This window comes from Ascaphus truei, chromosome 2 (assembly GCF_040206685.1).
Source record: "Ascaphus truei isolate aAscTru1 chromosome 2, aAscTru1.hap1, whole genome shotgun sequence".
NCBI lineage: Eukaryota > Metazoa > Chordata > Amphibia > Anura > Ascaphidae > Ascaphus > Ascaphus truei.
The window spans coordinates 131059925-131079272 of record NC_134484.1 but is presented as its reverse complement, the minus strand read 5'-3'; the positions used below and the strand labels follow the sequence as shown (position 1 = coordinate 131079272).

Sequence of the window (19348 nt, the reverse complement as noted above, 5' to 3'; positions counted from 1 at the left end):
GCGAAGTTATCTGCTGGCCCGAGCGCAGGAGCGCAGGTTATCACATACACCAAGTGCACCAACTATATACTCTCTCCATAGTGGCCGCGCAGTCACCACACACTGGGGTTTGGGTGTGGGATATCGGACACAGTGTGTGGGAAACACGGTGGAGGGTTGCGTCCTGCGAGACACTTTGGATAGTTGTATCTCTAGTAGCAAGGAGTATGTGATGTGTACGCATATAAGATCACTCAGTATCATTAGTAAAGGTATTTGTTACAATACATCCAGTATGTATATCATTATATTGGTGTCCTGTGAGGAACAACTCCCACTCTGTTGGGATCCCTCCCAGGTGGAGGCGCTGCATCTGGTAAGAGGTAATATATATATATATCGCCCCAAGCTCTCCATGGCAGAGGCTCAGGCCCTGTGAGCCAACAGGTTACCCACAGCATTAGTAGCCTTCCTGTGTTCTAGGGGAAACATGGCTACATACAGTATATATATGCCGAAGGAGTTGTTTGAGCCATTTTGAGAATATACCCAATTGAATATTTACGTCTGTAAACAGTTCAAAAGGCTCCTGCAGTGCAAATACTGTAGAATAGGGTCCTAAAAGTTTGACCAACAAAGAAAACACTTACTATTTATTACACTGCACCAAAATAAATATCTAGTTCATGCAACCTAGTAAAATATTGAACATTTGTTCTGTTACGTTTTCTCTGAATGGATTCTGTTATCAGAAATATAGAGATCTCTACAGCTATACAATGATTTCCATTGGGAGATTTAAAAAATTTTTAAATACAGTAATACATGTAATAGGTTTCATTTTTCCTCTGTGTATAATTACCTTACTTAATTTAGACAGTGCTCACTTGGTTTGATCATTTACTTCTGTTCTCTGTAACAAAGGTCTCTGGGGAAACCAGGAACATATATAACTAGATGTAGAAGAAGAACATTATGAAGAAGCATTGTGTGCTATATTCTGGCTGCATGGTGACATCAAATTATAAGGTGGGATATTAATCATTTTTATTTGAGAAGAAAATATTTAAATACGTTGCAGTTTTCTAAACTTCAAGTCTACTGTATATGATATGTGTATATAAATGCTAATCATTTACAGTAAAGTTTACCTAATAAAAAATATTTGGGGTTTTTCAGGGAAATCAAAAAACGAAGACCAAATACTATTGGAATCGGCATTATAATTGGTCACCATGCGTATCTACTATAGAAATGCCTCTGTGTCTTACACAGATCACCTGCTTTTTAACATAACCAGTGTTTCCAATCAAAGTCAGGGGATCCCAGAAGATGTAAAAATCATCCAAGCTGTGCTGATGTCTTGTATGATCAGTGTGACTGGGGCAGGAAATGCTCTTGTCATCCTGGGTTTTGTAACAGACAAAAACCTTAGAACTCCAAGCAATTACTTTCTTCTAAATCTTGCGATCAGTGACTTCTTCACAGGTAAACAGTACAGGTATCACAATGTTACAATATTTAAAAAATATTTTTGGGTGGCAGAGAGCTGCAGGTATATACCAATGTGGGTTATGTTTATGGTTTAGTTTTACCCTCTATTCCTTGCCTTATTAAGGTGCTGTCCCACATTGCCTGCCTAAAAATATTTAGCATCCTTACAGTTGCTTTTCCCTCTTGATTCCACAATCATACTCCAGTACATTTCAATTTTGATAAAATATTGATCTAAGAATAATTTACAATGTGTGTGACTTCCATCTTTACTGCTATTAAAACTTTTTAAGAGCTAGATTCCTAGAGTATAGGTCAGTTTATTATGAACAATAATATATATTAAAATATGGAGAATTAAATTATGGAACCTCACCAAAACAACTCCAGGGTTGGATAAATGATTTACAGTATGAATAGCTTTTAAATAACTGTTATACATATACAGTAAAGTAACTGGTATAAATACATTACAATTTAACTATACACTATTATACTAAGCATTTTTTTTAAATCATGTATTTTTTTTTTTAAGGTACATTCTCTCTCCCGCTTTACTTGGAAAATTATATTATCAATGGTGGATGGGTACTTGGTAAAAATATTTGCAAAGCTTGGCTGACAATCGACTATACCTTGTGTCAGTGTACAGTCTACAACATTGTTTTAATCAGTTACGATCGTTTCGTAGCGGTCACCAAAGCGGTAAGTTTTTCACAGTTTTTTTATAAGCTTTCTATGATTTATAGGCTGTATTGACACATGATTAAAAACAGTTTATAAAATCAAAGGGACAGTGTATGGAGGCTCAAGTGTACAGAACACAATGGTTCAGCAGATGTGACGACTAGGGTAATTATTTATTGCTTGGAAGTGTTATGGATTACAGGTATTTTCTGGCATATAATGCATAATGAATACAGGTCACAGGTACATATATACATAGTTAGGAATGGATTGGTAACATACTGTAACTGCTAGCCATCAGCTTATAAGAAGCTTGTTGTGATATTTCTGATATTTCTGAATATTGTTGTGATACAATAAATGATAAACCTTATCTTATACAAACTCTGAGTGACCTTTCTTTATAATAATCTCACAATACTCTTCATAATATTTGAGAGTGTGGCCGAGACTTTACAAGTACGACATTGTGGTCAGTGCTCTCTGCTTAGTGCAGGACATAACTCACCATAAAGCATTACTTGGGAAAGGAAGGTAGACATCGAGCCCAGATTAGAAGTAGAAGCAATAATGAGTCAATATATATCACAGCCAGCAGAGGCACTGATAATGATACTGCTCTTATAATAATACCACTATGAGCTGACAATAGTTGGTTGCTTCCGAAGTATAAGCAAACACTAAGTAAAACATCTGAGTTGTCTAGCAAACGACTATTTTCCAGGCTTCCAGTCTCTAAAATCAGTCTGAGATAGACCTGGGCTAATTGCCATGAAATATCTGGTTACTGGCTGGTATGGGTCTAATCAGAAGAATGCACTAAATGGTAGGATGTATCTTAAGTATAAATAAGATTCACTATGAGTTACTAATCTTCTGTAGTTAATTACCTATTACTTTTTAGTTTTATGTTTCTATTAACACGTAAAACCACTGCAAGAATATACAAAGTAAAGCTGTTCATCAGTTTTTAATATTAGCACAGGTAATGGAATGTAAATGATATTTGACAATTAAATTAAAAGCAGAAATCAAAATAATAATAACATCAATTTGGGCCAAAAATGTCAGTCCCTTTCCTGATAGACAAGGGACAAATAAGAGAGCAGGAGTATGTTGTAGTTTGTTGTTGATAAGTTAGTACAAGCTTTGGAACCTCCATGATTCTTATTCTGCTATGGCAGTAGCACAGAAAAAGAAGATATTGTATACAGTATTTTAGAGAAATTGTATCAAAATCTAATTACAATTGATAATAAGAAGATGTGTGATGTTATGACCATGACGATGCGACCGACTAGTGCTAACGTAATAGAGGCGGCATAAGTGTACCCTTACTGTTATGCTATAGTGTCGCCGCCCCCCCCAGCATGTCTTTCTCTCTCTTCTCCCCCAGCATGTCTTTCTCTCTCCTCTCCCCCAGCATGTCTTTCTCTCTCCTCTCCCCCAGCATGTCTTTCTCTCTCCTCTCCCCCAGCATGTCTTTCTCTCTCTTCTCCCCCAGCATGTCTTTCTCTCTCCTCTCCCCCAGCATGTCTTTCTCTCTCCTCTCACCCAGCATGTCTTTCTCTCTCCTCTCCCCCAGCATGTCTTTCTCTCTCCTCTCACCCAGCATGGATTTCTCTCTCCTCTCCGCCAGCATGTCTTTCTCTCTCCTCTCCCCCAGCATGTCTTTCTCTCTCTTCTCCCCCAGCATGTCTTTCTCTCTCCTCTCCCCCAGCATGTCTTTCTCTCTCCTCTCACCCAGCATGTCTTTCTCTCTCCTCTCACCCAGCATGTCTTTCTCTCTCCTCTCCCCCAGCATGTCTTTCTCTCTCTTCTCCCCCAGCATGTCTTTCTCTCTCCTCTCACCCAGCATGGATTTCTCTCTCCTCTCCGCCAGCATGTCTTTCTCTCTCCTCTCCCCCAGCATGTCTTTCTCTCTCCTCTCACCCAGCATGTCGTTCTCTCTCCTCTCACCCACCATGGATTTCTCTCTCCTCTCCCCCAGCATGTCTTTCTCTCTCCTCTCACCCAGCATGGATTTCTCTTTCCTCTCCCCCAGCATGTCTTTCTCTCTCCTCTCCCCCAGCATGTCTTTCTCTCTCCTCTCACCCAGCATGTCGTTCTCTCTCCTCTCACCCAGCATGGATTTCTCTCTCCTCTCACCCAGCATGTCTTTCTCTCTCCTCTCCCCCAGCATGTCTTTCTCTCTCCTCTCCCCCAGCATGTCTTTCTCTCTCCTCTCACCCAGCATGTCTTTCTCTCTCCTCTCCCCCAGCATGGATTTCTCTCTCCTCTCACCCAGCATGTCGTTCTCTCTCCTCTCACCCAGCATGGATTTCTCTCTCCTCTCCCCCAGCATGTCTTTCTCTCTCCTCTCACCCAGCATGGATTTCTCTTTCCTCTCCCCCAGCATGTCTTTCTCTCTCCTCTCCCCCAGCATGTCTTTCTCTCTCCTCTCACCCAGCATGTCGTTCTCTCTCCTCTCACCCAGCATGGATTTCTCTCTCCTCTCACCCAGCATGTCTTTCTCTCTCCTCTCACCCAGCATGTCTTTCTCTCTCCTCTCCCCCAGCATGTCTTTCTCTCTCCTCTCCCCCAGCATGTCTTTCTCTCTCCTCTCACCCAGCATGGATTTCTCTCTCCTCTCCGCCAGCATGTCTTTCTCTCTCCTCTCACCCAGCATGTCGTTCTCTCTCCTCTCCCCCAGCATGTCTTTCTCTCTCCTCTCACCCAGCATGTCGTTCTCTCTCCTCTCACCCAGCATGGATTTCTCTCTCCTCTCACCCAGCATGTCTTTCTCTCTCCTCTCACCCAGCATGGATTTCTCTCTCCTCTCCCCCAGCATGTCTTTCTCTCTCCTCTCCCCCAGCATGTCTTTCTCTCTCCTCTCCCCCAGCATGTCTTTCTCTCTCCTCTCCCCCAGCATGTCTTTCTCTCTCCTCTCACCCAGCATGGATTTCTCTCTCCTCTCCGCCAGCATGTCTTTCTCTCTCCTCTCCCCCAGCATGTCTTTCTCTCTCCTCTCACTCAGCATGTCTTTCTCTCTCCTCTCCCCCAGCATGGATTTCTCTCTCCTCTCACCCAGCATGGATTTCTCTCTCCTCTCCCCCAGCATGTCTTTCTCTCTCCTCTCACCCAGCATGTCTTTCTCTCTCCTCTCACCCAGCATGTCGTTCTCTCTCCTCTCACCCAGCATGGATTTCTCTCTCCTCTCACCCAGCATGTCTTTCTCTCTCCTCTCACCCAGCATGGATTTCTCTCTCCTCTCCCCCAGCATGTCTTTCTCTCTCCTCTCCCCCAGCATGTCTTTCTCTCTCCTCTCCCCCAGCATGTCTTTCTCTCTCCTCTCACCCAGCATGTCTTTCTCTCTCCTCTCACCCAGCATGGATTTCTCTCTCCTCTCACCCAGCATGGATTTCTCTCTCCTCTCCCCCAGCATGTCGTTCTCTCTCCTCTCCCCCAGCATGTCTTTCTCTCTCCTCTCCCCCAGCATGTCTTTCTCTCTCCTCTCACCCAGCATGTCGTTCTCTCTCCTCTCCCCCAGCATGTCTTTCTCTCTCCTCTCACCCAGCATGGATTTCTCTCTCCTCTCCGCCAGCATGTCTTTCTCTCTCCTCTCCCCCAGCATGTCTTTCTCTCTCCTCTCCCCCAGCATGTCTTTCTCTCTCCTCTCACCCAGCATGGATTTCTCTCTCCTCTCACCCAGCATGGATTTCTCTCTCCTCTCCCCCAGCATGTCTTTCTCTCTCCTCTCACCCAGCATGTCTTTCTCTCTCCTCTCCCCCAGCATGTCTTTCTCTCTCCTCTCCCCCAGCATGTCTTTCTCTCTCCTCTCCCCCAGCATGTCTTTCTCTCTCCTCTCACCCAGCATGTCTTTCTCTCTCCTCTCCCCCAGCATGTCTTTCTCTCTCCTCTCCCCCAGCATGTCTTTCTCTCTCCTCTCACCCAGCATGGATTTCTCTCTCCTCTCACCCAGCATGGATTTCTCTCTCCTCTCCCCCAGCATGTCTTTCTCTCTCCTCTCACCCAGCATGGATTTCTCTCTCCTCTCACCCAGCATGTCTTTCTCTCTCCTCTCCCCCAGCATGTCTTTCTCTCTCCTCTCACCCAGCATGTCTTTCTCTCTCCTCTCACCCAGCATGGATTTCTCTCTCCTCTCACCCAGCATGGATTTCTCTCTCCTCTCCCCCAGCATGTCGTTCTCTCTCCTCTCCGCCAGCATGTCTTTCTCTCTCCTCTCCCCCAGCATGTCTTTCTCTCTCCTCTCCCCCAGCATGTCTTTCTCTCTCCTCTCACCCAGCATGTCTTTCTCTCTCCTCTCACCCAGCATGGATTTCTCTCTCCTCTCACCCAGCATGGATTTCTCTCTCCTCTCCCCCAGCATGTCTTTCTCTCTCCTCTCACCCAGCATGGATTTCTCTCTCCTCTCCCCCAGCATGTCTTTCTCTCTCCTCTCACCCAGCATGGATTTCTCTCTCCTCTCCCCCAGCATGTCTTTCTCTCTCCTCTCACCCAGCATGTCTTTCTCTCTCCTCTCACCCAGCATGGATTTCTCTCTCCTCTCACCCAGCATGGATTTCTCTCTCCTCTCCCCCAGCATGTCTTTCTCTCTCCTCTCCCCCAGCATGTCTTTCTCTCTCCTCTCCCCCAGCATGTCTTTCTCTCTCCTCTCACCCAGCATGGATTTCTCTCTCCTCTCCGCCAGCATGTCTTTCTCTCTCCTCTCCCCCAGCATGTCTTTCTCTCTCCTCTCACCCAGCATGTCTTTCTCTCTCCTCTCCCCCAGCATGTCTTTCTCTCTCCTCTCACCCAGCATGTCTTTCTCTCTCCTCTCACCCAGCATGGATTTCTCTCTCCTCTCACCCAGCATGGATTTCTCTCTCCTCTCCCCCAGCATGTCGTTCTCTCTCCTCTCCCCCAGCATGTCTTTCTCTCTCCTCTCACCCAGCATGTCGTTCTCTCTCCTCTCCCCCAGCATGTCTTTCTCTCTCCTCTCCCCCAGCATGTCTTTCTCTCTCCTCTCACCCAGCATGGATTTCTCTCTCCTCTCCGCCAGCATGTCTTTCTCTCTCCTCTCCGCCAGCATGTCTTTCTCTCTCCTCTCCCCCAGCATGTCTTTCTCTCTCCTCTCACCCAGCATGGATTTCTCTCTCCTCTCCGCCAGCATGTCTTTCTCTCTCCTCTCACCCAGCATGTCTTTCTCTCTCCTCTCCCCCAGCATGTCTTTCTCTCTCGTCTCCCCCAGCATGTCTTTCTCTCTCCTCTCCCCCGCATGTCTTTCTCTCTCCTCACCCCCAGCATGTCTTTCTCTCTCCTCTACGCCAGCATGTCTTTCTCTCTCCTCTCCCCCGCATGTCTTTCTCTCTCCTTTCACCCAGCATGTCTTTCTCTCTCCTCTCCCCCAGCATGTCTTTCTCTCTCGTCTCCCCCAGCATGTCTTTCTCTCTCCTCTCCCCCAGCATGTCTTTCTCTCTCCTCTCCCCCAGCATGTCTTTCTCTCTCCTCTCCCCCAGCATGTCTTTCTCTCTCCTCTCCCCCGCATGTCTTTCTCTCTCCTCTCACCCAGCATGGATTTCTCTCTCCTCTCCGCCAGCATGTCTTTCTCTCTCCTCTCCCCCAGCATGTCTTTCTCTCTCCTCTCACCCAGCATGGATTTCTCTCTCCTCTCCCCCAGCATGTCTTTCTCTCTCGTCTCCCCCAGCATGTCTTTCTCTCTCCTCTCCCCCAGCATGTCTTTCTCTCTCCTCTCACCCAGCATGGATTTCTCTCTCCTCTCCCCCAGCATGTCTTTCTCTCTCCTCTCCCCCAGCATGTCTTTCTCTCTCCTCTCACCCAGCATGTCTTTCTCTCTCCTCTCCCCCAGCATGTCTTTCTCTCTCCTCTCCCCCAGCATGTCTTTCTCTCTCCTCTCCCCCAGCATGTCTTTCTCTCTCCTCTCCCCCAGCATGTCTTTCTCTCTCCTCTCCCCCAGCATGTCTTTCTCTCTCCTCTCCCCCAGCATGTCTTTCTCTCTCCTCTCACCCAGCATGGATTTCTCTCTCCTCTCCCCCAGCATGTCTTTCTCTCTCCTCTCCCCCAGCATGTCTTTCTCTCTCCTCTCACCCAGCATGTCTTTCTCTCTCCTCTCCCCCAGCATGGATTTCTCTCTCCTCTCCCCCAGCATGTCTTTCTCTCTCTTCTCCCCCAGCATGTCTTTCTCTCTCCTCTCCCCCAGCATGTCTTTCTCTCTCCTCTCCCCCAGCATGTCTTTCTCTCTCCTCTCCCCCAGCATGTCTTTCTCTTTCCTCTCCCCCAGCATGTCTTTCTCTCTCCTCTCCCCCAGCATGTCGTTCTCTCTGCTCTCCCCCAGCATGTCTTTTTCTCTCCTCTCCCCCAGCATGTCTTTCTCTCTCCTCCTCCCCCCAGCATGTCTTTCTCTCTCCTCTCCCCCAGCATGTCTTTCTCTCTCCTCTTCCCCAGCATGTCTTTCTCTCTCCTCTCCCCCAGCATGTCTTTCTCTCTCCTCTCCCCCAGCATGTCTTTCTCTCTCCTCTCACCCAGCATGGATTTCTCTCTCCTCTCACCCAGCATGTCTTTCTCTCTCCTCTTCCCCAGCATGTCTTTCTCTCTCCTCTCCCCCAGCATGTCTTTCTCTCTCCTCTCACCCAGCATGGATTTCTCTCTCCTCTCACCCAGCATGTCTTTCTCTCTCCTCTCCCCCAGCATGTCTTTCTCTCTCCTCTCACCCAGCATGGATTTCTCTCTCCTCTCCCCCAGCATGTCTTTCTCTCTCCTCTCCCCCAGCATGTCTTTCTCTCTCCTCTCCCCCAGCATGTCTTTCTCTCTCCTCTCCCCCAGCATGTCTTTCTCTCTCCTCTCCCCCAGCATGTCGTTCTCTCTGCTCTCCCCCAGCATGTCTTTCTCTCTCCTCACCCCAGCATGTCTTTCTCTCTCCTCTCCCCCAGCATGTCTTTCTCTCTCCTCCTCCCCCCAACATGTCTTTCTCTCTCCTCTCCCCCAGCATGTCTTTCTCTCTCCTCTCACCCAGCATGTCTTTCTCTCTCCTCTCCCCCAGCATGTCTTTCTCTCTCCTCTCCCCCAGCATGTCTTTCTCTCTCCTCTCACCCAGCATGGATTTCTCTCTCCTCTCACCCAGCATGGATTTCTCTCTTCTCACCCCCCAGCATGTCTTTCTCTCTCCTCTCCCCCAGCATGTATTTCTCTCTCCTCTTTCCTCTAGTATGTTTTTCTTTACTCCCCCCCCCAATTATTTTTCTTCTTAGTTACACACTTCAAATCTCACATGCGTAGTTTCTCTTATTTTCCAATTCACGCCATTCTCTTTATTTATTGCTCCATGTTTCTCCCTCTCCTCCTTCTCCCTTCCTCCCCCGGGTTTTTTTTATTTGATTTCTTCATGTCTTCCTCACTTTCACAAATAGGATTATCTGCTCCCTAGCATTTTTTCTCTTTTTCTTCCTGTTTACATATTATTCACTCTGTAACCCTCTCATGTCTATCTCTTTTACTCCCCCTCATGTCTATTTCTTCCCCCCCCATGTCTATCTCTTCCCCCCCCCCCCATGTCTATATCTTTACACCATATGGGTCCTTTTTTCCCTCATAATTTCTCTCGCTCTTTCCCCTCCTTGTGTCTTTCTTTTCTCTCTAATGTATTTCTTTTTTCTCCTTCATTTTGCAATTCTGTTTATGTCAACAAGGGCCTGGTTGAATCATGTGATCACTCATCCATGCTGAAAGATCCCAGGCACTCTAAACATTAATCAATAGTCCCCATAGAGTCCATTTCTGTTTTATGATATGCTCAAATTTCAAAAACAACCTGGAAGGCATCAGTATACTTTGATCAGTGAATGATTATGAATGGAAACCAATCTAATCAGGAAAGTGCTTTGTTAATAACAAAATACACACTTCCCTCAGGTGGGAATAATAGGTCCTTATTCTGTAAGGTGTGATAAGCGCAGATGACGTGGACTGGAAAACCCCCAACCAATGAGACTTTCATTCTATTATTGTAAAGAACCATTTCCTTTGTTGCTGGTGAAATCTAATTTCTTCCAACCTTAAGGGAGGACCCTGTGTCGTTTGTACTGCCCTTGGGGTGAATACTGTAATTTTCTTGAAAGCTCCTTGTATTGTCCCCAAATATATTTCTATATAGTTTTCATATCACCTCTTAGACGCTTGTTTCTAATGTAAACAAAGCTAATTTAGCTAGCCTCTCCTCATAAATCAGATTTTCCATGCCCTTTTTTAATTTGGTGGTTCTTCTTTGCACTTTTTTGTTCCATAATGTATGTTTTATGGATTGGTGCCCAAAACTGTACTCCATATTCAAGGTGTGGTCTTACTGATGCTTTTTAGAGGAACATTATTATGTTTACTTCCCTTTCATCCATTCCCTGTTTAATGCCAGATAAAATCTTGTTTGACTTTGCAGCTATTGCATAACATTAGGCACTATTGCTAAGCCTGCTGTCTACAAGCACTCCTAAATCCTTCTCCATCAAGAATTTTCCTGCTTTTTCACCATTTAATTTGTAAGTCATCTGTTTATTATTTTTTCCTGAATGCATAACCTTACATTTATCTGTATTAAACCTCATCTGCCATTTACCTGCCCAAGTTTCTACTCTATCCAAGTCTTTCTGGAGAGAAATTACATCCTGCTCTGATTCTGCTACAGTACCTTACACAATTTAGTGTCATCAGCAATGATGGAGACTTTGTTCTCTATGCCAATCTCAAGGTCATTAATAAACAACTTAAAAACATGGGTCGCAGTATCGATCCTTAAGGTACTCCACTCACAACTTTAGCCCAACCTGAAAAAGTTCCATTTATGACAACACTCTGTTGTTTATCCTACAACCAGTTTTCAATCCAGGTGCAAATATTTTTACCTAGTCCAAATTTGCGAAAAAGATACACACAAAGCGCACCAGGGATTAGTGTATGGGCTCACTAAATGAAGTATGCTAATACGCTAATAAAAATCAATCACTAAAATATAGCAACAAGACAATTTATTACTCAGCAAGTCATATGACCCCACACATATAAATCAAACAAAATGTACCCCTGGGCCTTTAATCTCTTATATAGGAGTGTTTGGGGAGGTGCTCCACACACAGCTGCAAGGGGACGGGGTGTTAAAGGAAAAAAAGAATAAATCTTACGGACAGTACGAGTGCGGATTACTTGCTGCATTCTAGTCCAAATTTTCTTTATTTTATACACTAACCTATTGTGTGGAACCATATCAAAAGCCTTTGCAAAATCTAAGTAGACCACACCAACTGCATTACCCTGGTCTAAATTCCTACTTATCTCCTCAAAGAAACAAATAAGGTTAGTTTGGCATGTCATATCCTTCATAAATCCATGCTGACAATTACTAATAATTTTGTTATTCAATAGATATTCCTGAATATTATACCATACTAAACCTTATAGTAGCTTCCCCACTATTGATGATAGGCATACAGGTCTCTAATTCCCCGGTTGGGATCTAGTTCCATTTTTATATATAGACACCATGGGGGTCATGCACTAAGCGGCGGAAAATTGCATTCACCAGGGGTTTGAATTCGCCATGTTTTTGGCGTGTTGCCCTCGCTGTATGCAGGAAGGGCCGAATCCCTGGCGAATCACAGTGAGATCAACATTGCCAAACATAGTGAGTAACCTGTGGCGAGACAGTCTGCCTGGCGAGAGGCTGCCGAGAAGCCGTCCCCTGCCGAGATGTGTCTGCAACAGAGAGAGATCCGCCGCTCTCTCGGCGCAAACATCGGCACATTAAATTTTTTTTTAAATACAATTATATTCATAGTGTACATGTGCAGGGGGTCTCTGGAGCTGAATCGCATTGGTTTCAGGTCCGGGGACCCCCTGCTTCCCGAGATACAGGCGCCTTTATGAGCGTGGGAACTACATCCCAACTCTGATTGGCTCTAGTACCATGTGACAGGCTTTAAATGATGTCTTTAAATCCGTTCTTCCAAAAGCCTCTGTCACATGGTCTACCAGAGCCAATCAGAGTAGGGATGTAGTTCCCACGCTCTGATTGGCTACCGTACCATGTGAGGCTGGCCATCTTTCTTTTCATGACGTCATCTTAAAGGCAATTGAAGCACAGCCATTCTGATTGGCTCGCATCATTGCCTTTAAATAACGTCATCAAAATTATTTTTCCCCCCCAAAAGCAGATGGTTTTCATGGCCCAATCAGGGCCGTGGGAACCATATGACGATAAAGTGACGTCATAGGCCTATAAAAGCCTATGTCGTCTCATTTTGAAGGCATACGCCGAGGAGGACAGACCTCCGGAAGAAAGAAGAGGACCGTGGCGTGGCAGCAGACGGTAAGAAGACCCCCAGAAGACCCCAGAAGAACAACAAAGAAGACAGAAGAACACAGATCAAGATCCCGTTGACGCTTTGGATTATAAAAAAAAGTCTTGGTTTATTTATTTATGGTTTTTTATTTTATGGGTTCCTGTTGCTGTGCGTGGATTTGTTCGAGAGCTTGGTGTTCAACGGGAGTCGGAGAGTGGGGCAGCTAATGGTAAGTTAACAAAAGAAATGTATTTTTTTTTTTACTTTAACTGTTTTTTGTAATTTATTATATGTGATACAATTTTTTTCCATTATCATTTCTTGCCACTGTATGTATGTATGTATGTATGTATGTATGTATGTGTATGTATGTATGTACTGCACCGACACACTTTATTCGAGCAAATACCCGGTATGTACCTGGCAGATACCTGGAATGCGCCGCTCCTAACCTCTGACAAGCCCCGTTGCATTTGCCTTCCCAGCCTGGGTTCATGCCTGGCTGATGGGCGGCTGATCTGTTAAATGATAATGATTAGGATTTAATAGGCTGCAATGCTTCGCGTGTCTACCAGATGGCATAAATTCATGAATTGTAATGCAGTTTATATATATATACTGTGCAGTATTGCAGCCAGCGGGAATAAAATGCTTCAATCCCTGCTTGGAAAATAACTCAATGCACTCGGGCAGAAAACAGTCACAAACCTCAATACACCTGGGTATACCCGAATTCGTGGGACTAGCCAAGCTCGAATAAAGTGTGTCGCCAGTGTATGTATGTATGTATGTATGTATGTATGTCTCTATCGATATATACGTACAGGCTAAGAAATGATTTGGTTGGAAATGCTTGTTTTGCACTATGTAAATGTATTTTGATATGTTGCTATTCTTAAATGTGTGTAATGTACGTTTAATTAGATAGATGCAATTTTTGGTGGTGTATTCCCACGCTCTGATTGCCTACCGTACCATGTGAGGCCGGCCATCTTTCTTTTCATGATGTTATCTTAAAGGCAATTGAAGCACAGCCATTCTGATTGGCTGGCGTCATTGCCTTTAAATGACGTCATCAAAATTTATTTTCCCCCCAAAATCACATGGTTTTGCCGTGGGAAACATATGATGATAATGTGACGTCATAGGCCTATAAAAGCGTATGTCGTCTCATTTTGAAGGCAGACGCCGAGAAGGACGGACCACCGGAAGAAAGAAGAGGACCGGGGCGTGGCAGCAGACGGTAAGAAGACCCCAGAAGACACCAGAAGACACCAGAAGAACAACAAAGAAGACAGAAGAACACAGATCAAGATCCCGTTGACGCTTTTGATTATACAAAAAAGTCTTGGTTTATTTATTTATGGTTTTTTATTTTATGGGTTCCTGTTGCTGTGCGTGGATTTGTTCGAGAGCTTGGTGTTCAACGGGAGTCGGAGAGTGGGGCAGCTAATGGTAAGTTAACACAAGAAATGTATTTTTTTTTAACTTTAACTGTTTTTTTTATTTATATGCGATACAATTTTTTTAAATTATCATTTCTTGCCACTGTATGTATGTACTGTATGTATGTATGTCTCTGTCGATATATACATACAGGATAAGAAATGATTTGGTTGGAAATGCTTGTTTGGCACTATGTAAATGTATTTTGATATGTTGCTATTCTTAAATGTGTGTAATGTACTTTTTAATTAGATAGATGTAATTTTTGGTGTTGTATGCTGTAGTTTAGGTCAGGGTGAGGCTTGCTTTTTTATAGTGGTTTTTTTTGTGGTACAACTATTTTGTCAGATGTTAACTTTGTTGGATAATGGGTTTGTTTAACAATTAAAAGAGTTAATTGTGTAATTGATTTGGATGGTATTTTAATTGTTTTGGTATTTGATTAATTAATGGTAATTTATTTTGGTTGCCTTGCTTGGTTTAAATAGTATATTTGTTTGGATTTCATTGTATTTTCTTTAGAATGTTTTATTGTTAACATTGATTGGCAGAGTGTACATGGTGCACAGATTTTATGCATCATGTATACAATGTAAATTCAATGTTTTGATTGGCATTTAATGCTTTTGATTGGCAGATGAGAATAATTTTATTAGGAAATAGGATTTTGTTTGACTGTGGCTAATATGGAGAAGTGGTATTTTTATTTGTGCATGTTTTTGTTAACCCTTAAACATTTCTTTGTATATTGGTTCATCATGTGTATATATATGTATGTATATGTATATATATATATATATATATAGTTGCATGATAAAGCCACTGTACAAATGAATGGGTGAAGGGTGGGTATCGGGCCAGGGTGGCTTAACCCCTTAATTACCTTTGCGGTTATTATCCAATAAGGTGATTAAGGGGTTAATTGATATCAGAATGTAATTGCAATGTATTTTGTTGGCAACGGAGGACACAGATTTTGCTGGCGATGGGGCTTCTTATTGATGAGGCAGTAGAACTTTATTTATTTTATTATGCTAGTTAATGTGTTTAATAATGGGCAAATAATCTATTATCCCTATAGTAGGCCTCCCGAGTGGTGGGTGAGGGTGGGTTAACCCCTTAATGACTGTAGCGGTTAATAACCGCTATGGTGATAAAGGGGTTAGGGGACATTACATTGGCTGTTTTTATTCTTGTTTATGTTTTGCAGCATCGGAGGGGGCATGAACGGTTATGAAGATGAGGATGGCCTTCATCGTGGCAGCCGGACAATGGTGAGTGCAATATGTATTTAATGTATTTATTGTTCTTTATGTATTTTAAATGGGCAAATGCACTATTATCCATTTGTGGATAATAGTAATTGTGCCCATTACTATACTGTATATTACTATACTGTATGTGTTAAGGGGGGTGGGTTATTTCTTTATAAGTATATATGTGTTTTAAAATTAATTTGAGGGGAATTGGTACCGCAGGCCCGCGGGTAACACCCGAGGGCCCCCGCCGGCCTATAGTATCATTGATGTGCATATATGTACTGTATGTTAGGGGGGTATAGGTATTGTTGGTGTAATATATATATATATTTATATATTTATTTATTTAGTGTGGGGCTGTTGTGTGTGCATTTTTTTATTGTGGGTAGCGGGGGTGGCCGAAGTGGGTATTAGCCCCAACAGTGGTTGTTTAGGGCTTGCGGGTGGGTAGCGGGAGGGCTTAACCCCTTCATGACCGTAGTGGTATTAACCGCTAACCTAAACAACCAATAAGGGCCAAATACCCCCCTTCACCCACCCCCGCTACCCACAATAAACCTGGCACGGCTGGTTAACCCCTTCGTTGCCTTATCGGTTAGCCGCTAAGGTCATGAAGTGGCCTTTAAATGCATTTTTCCTGCCTCGGATGCATGCCGGGGGGCTCCGGTACTGGTATTAATGGGTATCAGCTCCGGAGACCCCCGCATCAATCCCAGGCAGGAAAAAGACCTGAATTTTTCTAAGTGCCTTTCCGTCGCTCATCCGCAGCCTCTCCCCAGCAACTTGCCAACTTTTTGGGGCGAGACGGATTGCTGTGAAAATCTCAATTCTAGAGTGGTCAAAGCTACTCGCCACTACTAGAATTTAGCGGGTTTCAAAACATGGCTAGTTGCGGCGCAAAGTGCCTTTTCGTCGCGGCGATGTCGGAAAGAAAAACCGCCAACAAACTTGGCGTTGTTTTTGCTTTTTGACAAGTTTTCGGGGCTTACTGAATCGTGGTATGCATTTTTGGTGCAAAACGGGCGAAAAGTGACTTTGCGCCGCTTACTGCATGACCCCTCATGTCTGCTTTACGGCAATCTTGTGGTACTGAGCCTGTGGACTGGAGTCCTTGAAAATTAAATGTAATGGTTTTTCTATTACCGAACGTAGCTCCTTAAGAACTCTTAGGCCTCAATTATACCAAAAACTGCAGTCCTGCAGGGCGATCCGGTGATGTCATCATAGCGACGTAGCGGCGCTACATGTGCACATGCAGAAGCGATTTGTAGCACTACTGCAGGGAGACATGGTCAGATCATTTCTTTCTCTATATATATATATATATATACAACTATATATATGAGGAAGGTCACATTCTGATGACCGAAACGTTGTATACAGTGCCTGTGTATTTATCCTGAATACATTTCCCTGACTGTGTGCTGTCTCGTTTTTCCTGGATCGCTATCTAGTAAAATGTTTCTGTGTATATATATCTTACTATATATTTATGAAAGCATTGTATGTATGTTTCCCTGGTGCAATCGGCAATCTCATTGGTCCCTTAGCCCGCCCACCCCCGCACACCTCTCATTGGCCTGAGACGGAGTGACTTGCCAAAGGTCCAACCACACACACACACCACACACGCACACACACACACACACACACACACACACACACACACACACCCACACACACACACACACACACACACACCGTCCGCCCGCCCAGGTAAGTAACACCACTGCGCATCCCGCCTCAACTGATGGCCCCAGTAACTCACCTATTTCAGCCTCGCGCCACAGGCCCACACAGGCCAGGCCCCAGGCCCACACATGCACGCACTTCCTGCTGCCGCCGCCTGCATGCGTCTCAGTCCGACACATCGGGGGACCAAGCGATCGTGCACCGAGCCCCGAGTCACGGGGAATGGGGGAGCGAGCCCCGAGTCACGGGGAACGGGGAAGCAAAGAGCAAGCCCCGAGCCATCGGGGAACCAAGAAGAGGGAGCGGCCAGCCGCTGAGACAGCGGGGGAACAGACGCCTGGACGGGGGGTAGAGGGCATGCACATACATAAATTATGACAATACATATGCCCCCTGCTCTCCACCCCTCCTCTCCCCTTTCTCACCCCCCACTCCCTTTCCTTTCCCCCCCACACCCCTCCTTCCCCCCCCACTTCCCTTTCCCCCCCACTTCCCTTTCCCCCCCACTCCCCTATCCCCCCCCACTCCCCTCCCCCCACTCTCCTTCCCCCCCACTCTCCTTCCCCCCCACTCTCCTTCCACCCCCACTCTCCTTTCCAACCCCACTCCCCTTCCCCCCCCACTCCCCTTTCCCCCTCCCACTCCCCTTTCCCCAACCACTCCCCTTTCCCCCCCCCACTCCCCTTTCCCCCCCACTCCCTTTCCCCCCCTCCCCTTTCCCCCCTTCTCCCCCTCCCCTTTTCCCCCCCACTCCCCCTTCCCCCCACTCCCCTTTCCCCCCCATTCCCCATTTTGCCCCCCTCCCTTTTGCCCCCCCCCACCCCTTTCCCCCCTTCTCCCCTTCTCCCCCCCACTCCCCTTTCCCCCTCCCACTCCCCTTTCCCCAACCACTCCCCTTTCCCCCCCACTCCCCTTTCCCCCCCACTCCCTTTCCCCCCTCCCCTTTCCCCCTTCTCCCCCTCCCCTTTTTCCCCCCACTCCCCCTTCCCCCCCTCCCTTTTGCCCCCCCACCCCTTTCCCCCTCCCACCCCTTTCCCCCTTTCTCCCCCCACTCCTCTTTCCCCAACCACTCCCCTTTCCCCCCACTCCCCTTTCCCCCCACTCCCCTTTCCCCCCCCACTCCCTTTCCCCCCTCCCCTTTCCCCCCCTTCTCCCCCTCCCCTTCCCCCCCCACTCCCCTTTCCCCCCACTCCCCTTCCCCCCCCACTCCCCTTTTTGCCCCCCCCCACCCCGTTCCCCCCTTCTCCCCCCCACTCCCCTTTCCCCCTCCCACTCCCCTTTCCCCAACCACTCCCCTTTCCCCCCCACTCCCTTTCCCCCTCCCCTTTCCCCCCTTCTCCCCCCCCACTCCCCTTTCCCCAACCACTCCCCTTTCCCCCCCACTCCCCTTTCCCCCCCACTCCCCTTTCCCCCCCCACTCCCTTTCCCCCCTCCCCTTTCCCCCCCTTCTCCCCCTCCCCTTTTCCCCCCCACTCCCCCTTCCCCCCACTCCCCTTCCCCCCCCCACTCCCCTTTTTGCCCCCCCCACCCCTTTCCCCCCTTCTCCCCCCCACTCCCCTTTCCCCCTCCCACTCCCCTTTCCCCAACCACTCCCCTTTCCCCCCCACTCCCTTTCCCCCCTCCCCTTTCCCCCCTTCTCCCCCTCCCCTTTTCCCCCCACTCCCCCTTCCCCTCCACTCCCCTTTTTGCCCCCCCCTCCCTTTTGCCCCCCCACCCCTTTCCCCCTTTCTCCCCCCCCCCCCCACTCCCCTTTCCCCCTCCCACTCCCCTTTCCCCAAACAATCCCCTTTTCCCCCCCACTCCCCTTTCCCCCCCCCACTCCCCTTTCCCCCACCCACTCCCCTTTCCCCCACCCACTCCCTTTCCCCCCTCCCCTTTCCCCCCTTCTCCCCCTCCCCTTTTCCCCCCCACTCCCCCTTCCCCCCACTCCCCCTTCCCCCCACTCCCCTTTCCCCGCCCACTCCCCTTTTTGCCCCCCCTCAATTTTGCCCACCCCCACCCCTTTCCCCCCTCCCCCCCCCCACTCCCCTTTCCCCCTCCCACTCCCCTTTCCCCAACCACTCCCCTTCCCCCCCCCACTCCTCTTTCCCCCCACTCCCCTTTCCCCCCTTCTCCCCCTCCCCTTTTCCCCCCCACTCCCCCTTCCCCCCCACTCCCCTTTTTGGCCCCCCTCCCTTTTGCCCCCCCCACCCCTTTTCCCCTTTCTCCCCCAACTCCCCTTTCCCCCTCCCACTCCCCTTTCCCCAACCACTCCCCTCCCCCCCCCCCCCACTCCCCTTTCCCCCCCCACTCCCCTTTCCCCCCCCACTCCCCTTTCCCCCCCCACTCCCCTTTCCCCCCCACTCCCCTTTCCCCCCCACTCCCCTTTCCCCCACCCACTCCCTTTCCCCCCTCCCCTTTCCCCCCTTCTCCCCCTCCCCCTTTCCCCCCCAACTCCCCCTCCCCCCTCCCCTTTTTGCCCCCCCC

At 47.2% G+C, this 19348-nt stretch overlaps 1 protein-coding gene across 1 annotated transcript in view; it reads left to right on the top strand.

Annotated features, from left to right (window-relative positions):
- Positions 1 to 1214: 1214 nt before the first annotated feature.
- The window catches only part of LOC142488135 (histamine H3 receptor-like), a 25762-nt gene continuing 7628 nt past the window's right edge, over positions 1215 to 19348 (top strand). The window contains exons 1-2 of the mRNA XM_075588506.1: positions 1215 to 1467; positions 2009 to 2178. Coding sequence (XP_075444621.1) covers positions 1215 to 1467; positions 2009 to 2178 — 423 coding nt within the window. The remainder of the gene's footprint in view (positions 1468 to 2008; positions 2179 to 19348) is intronic.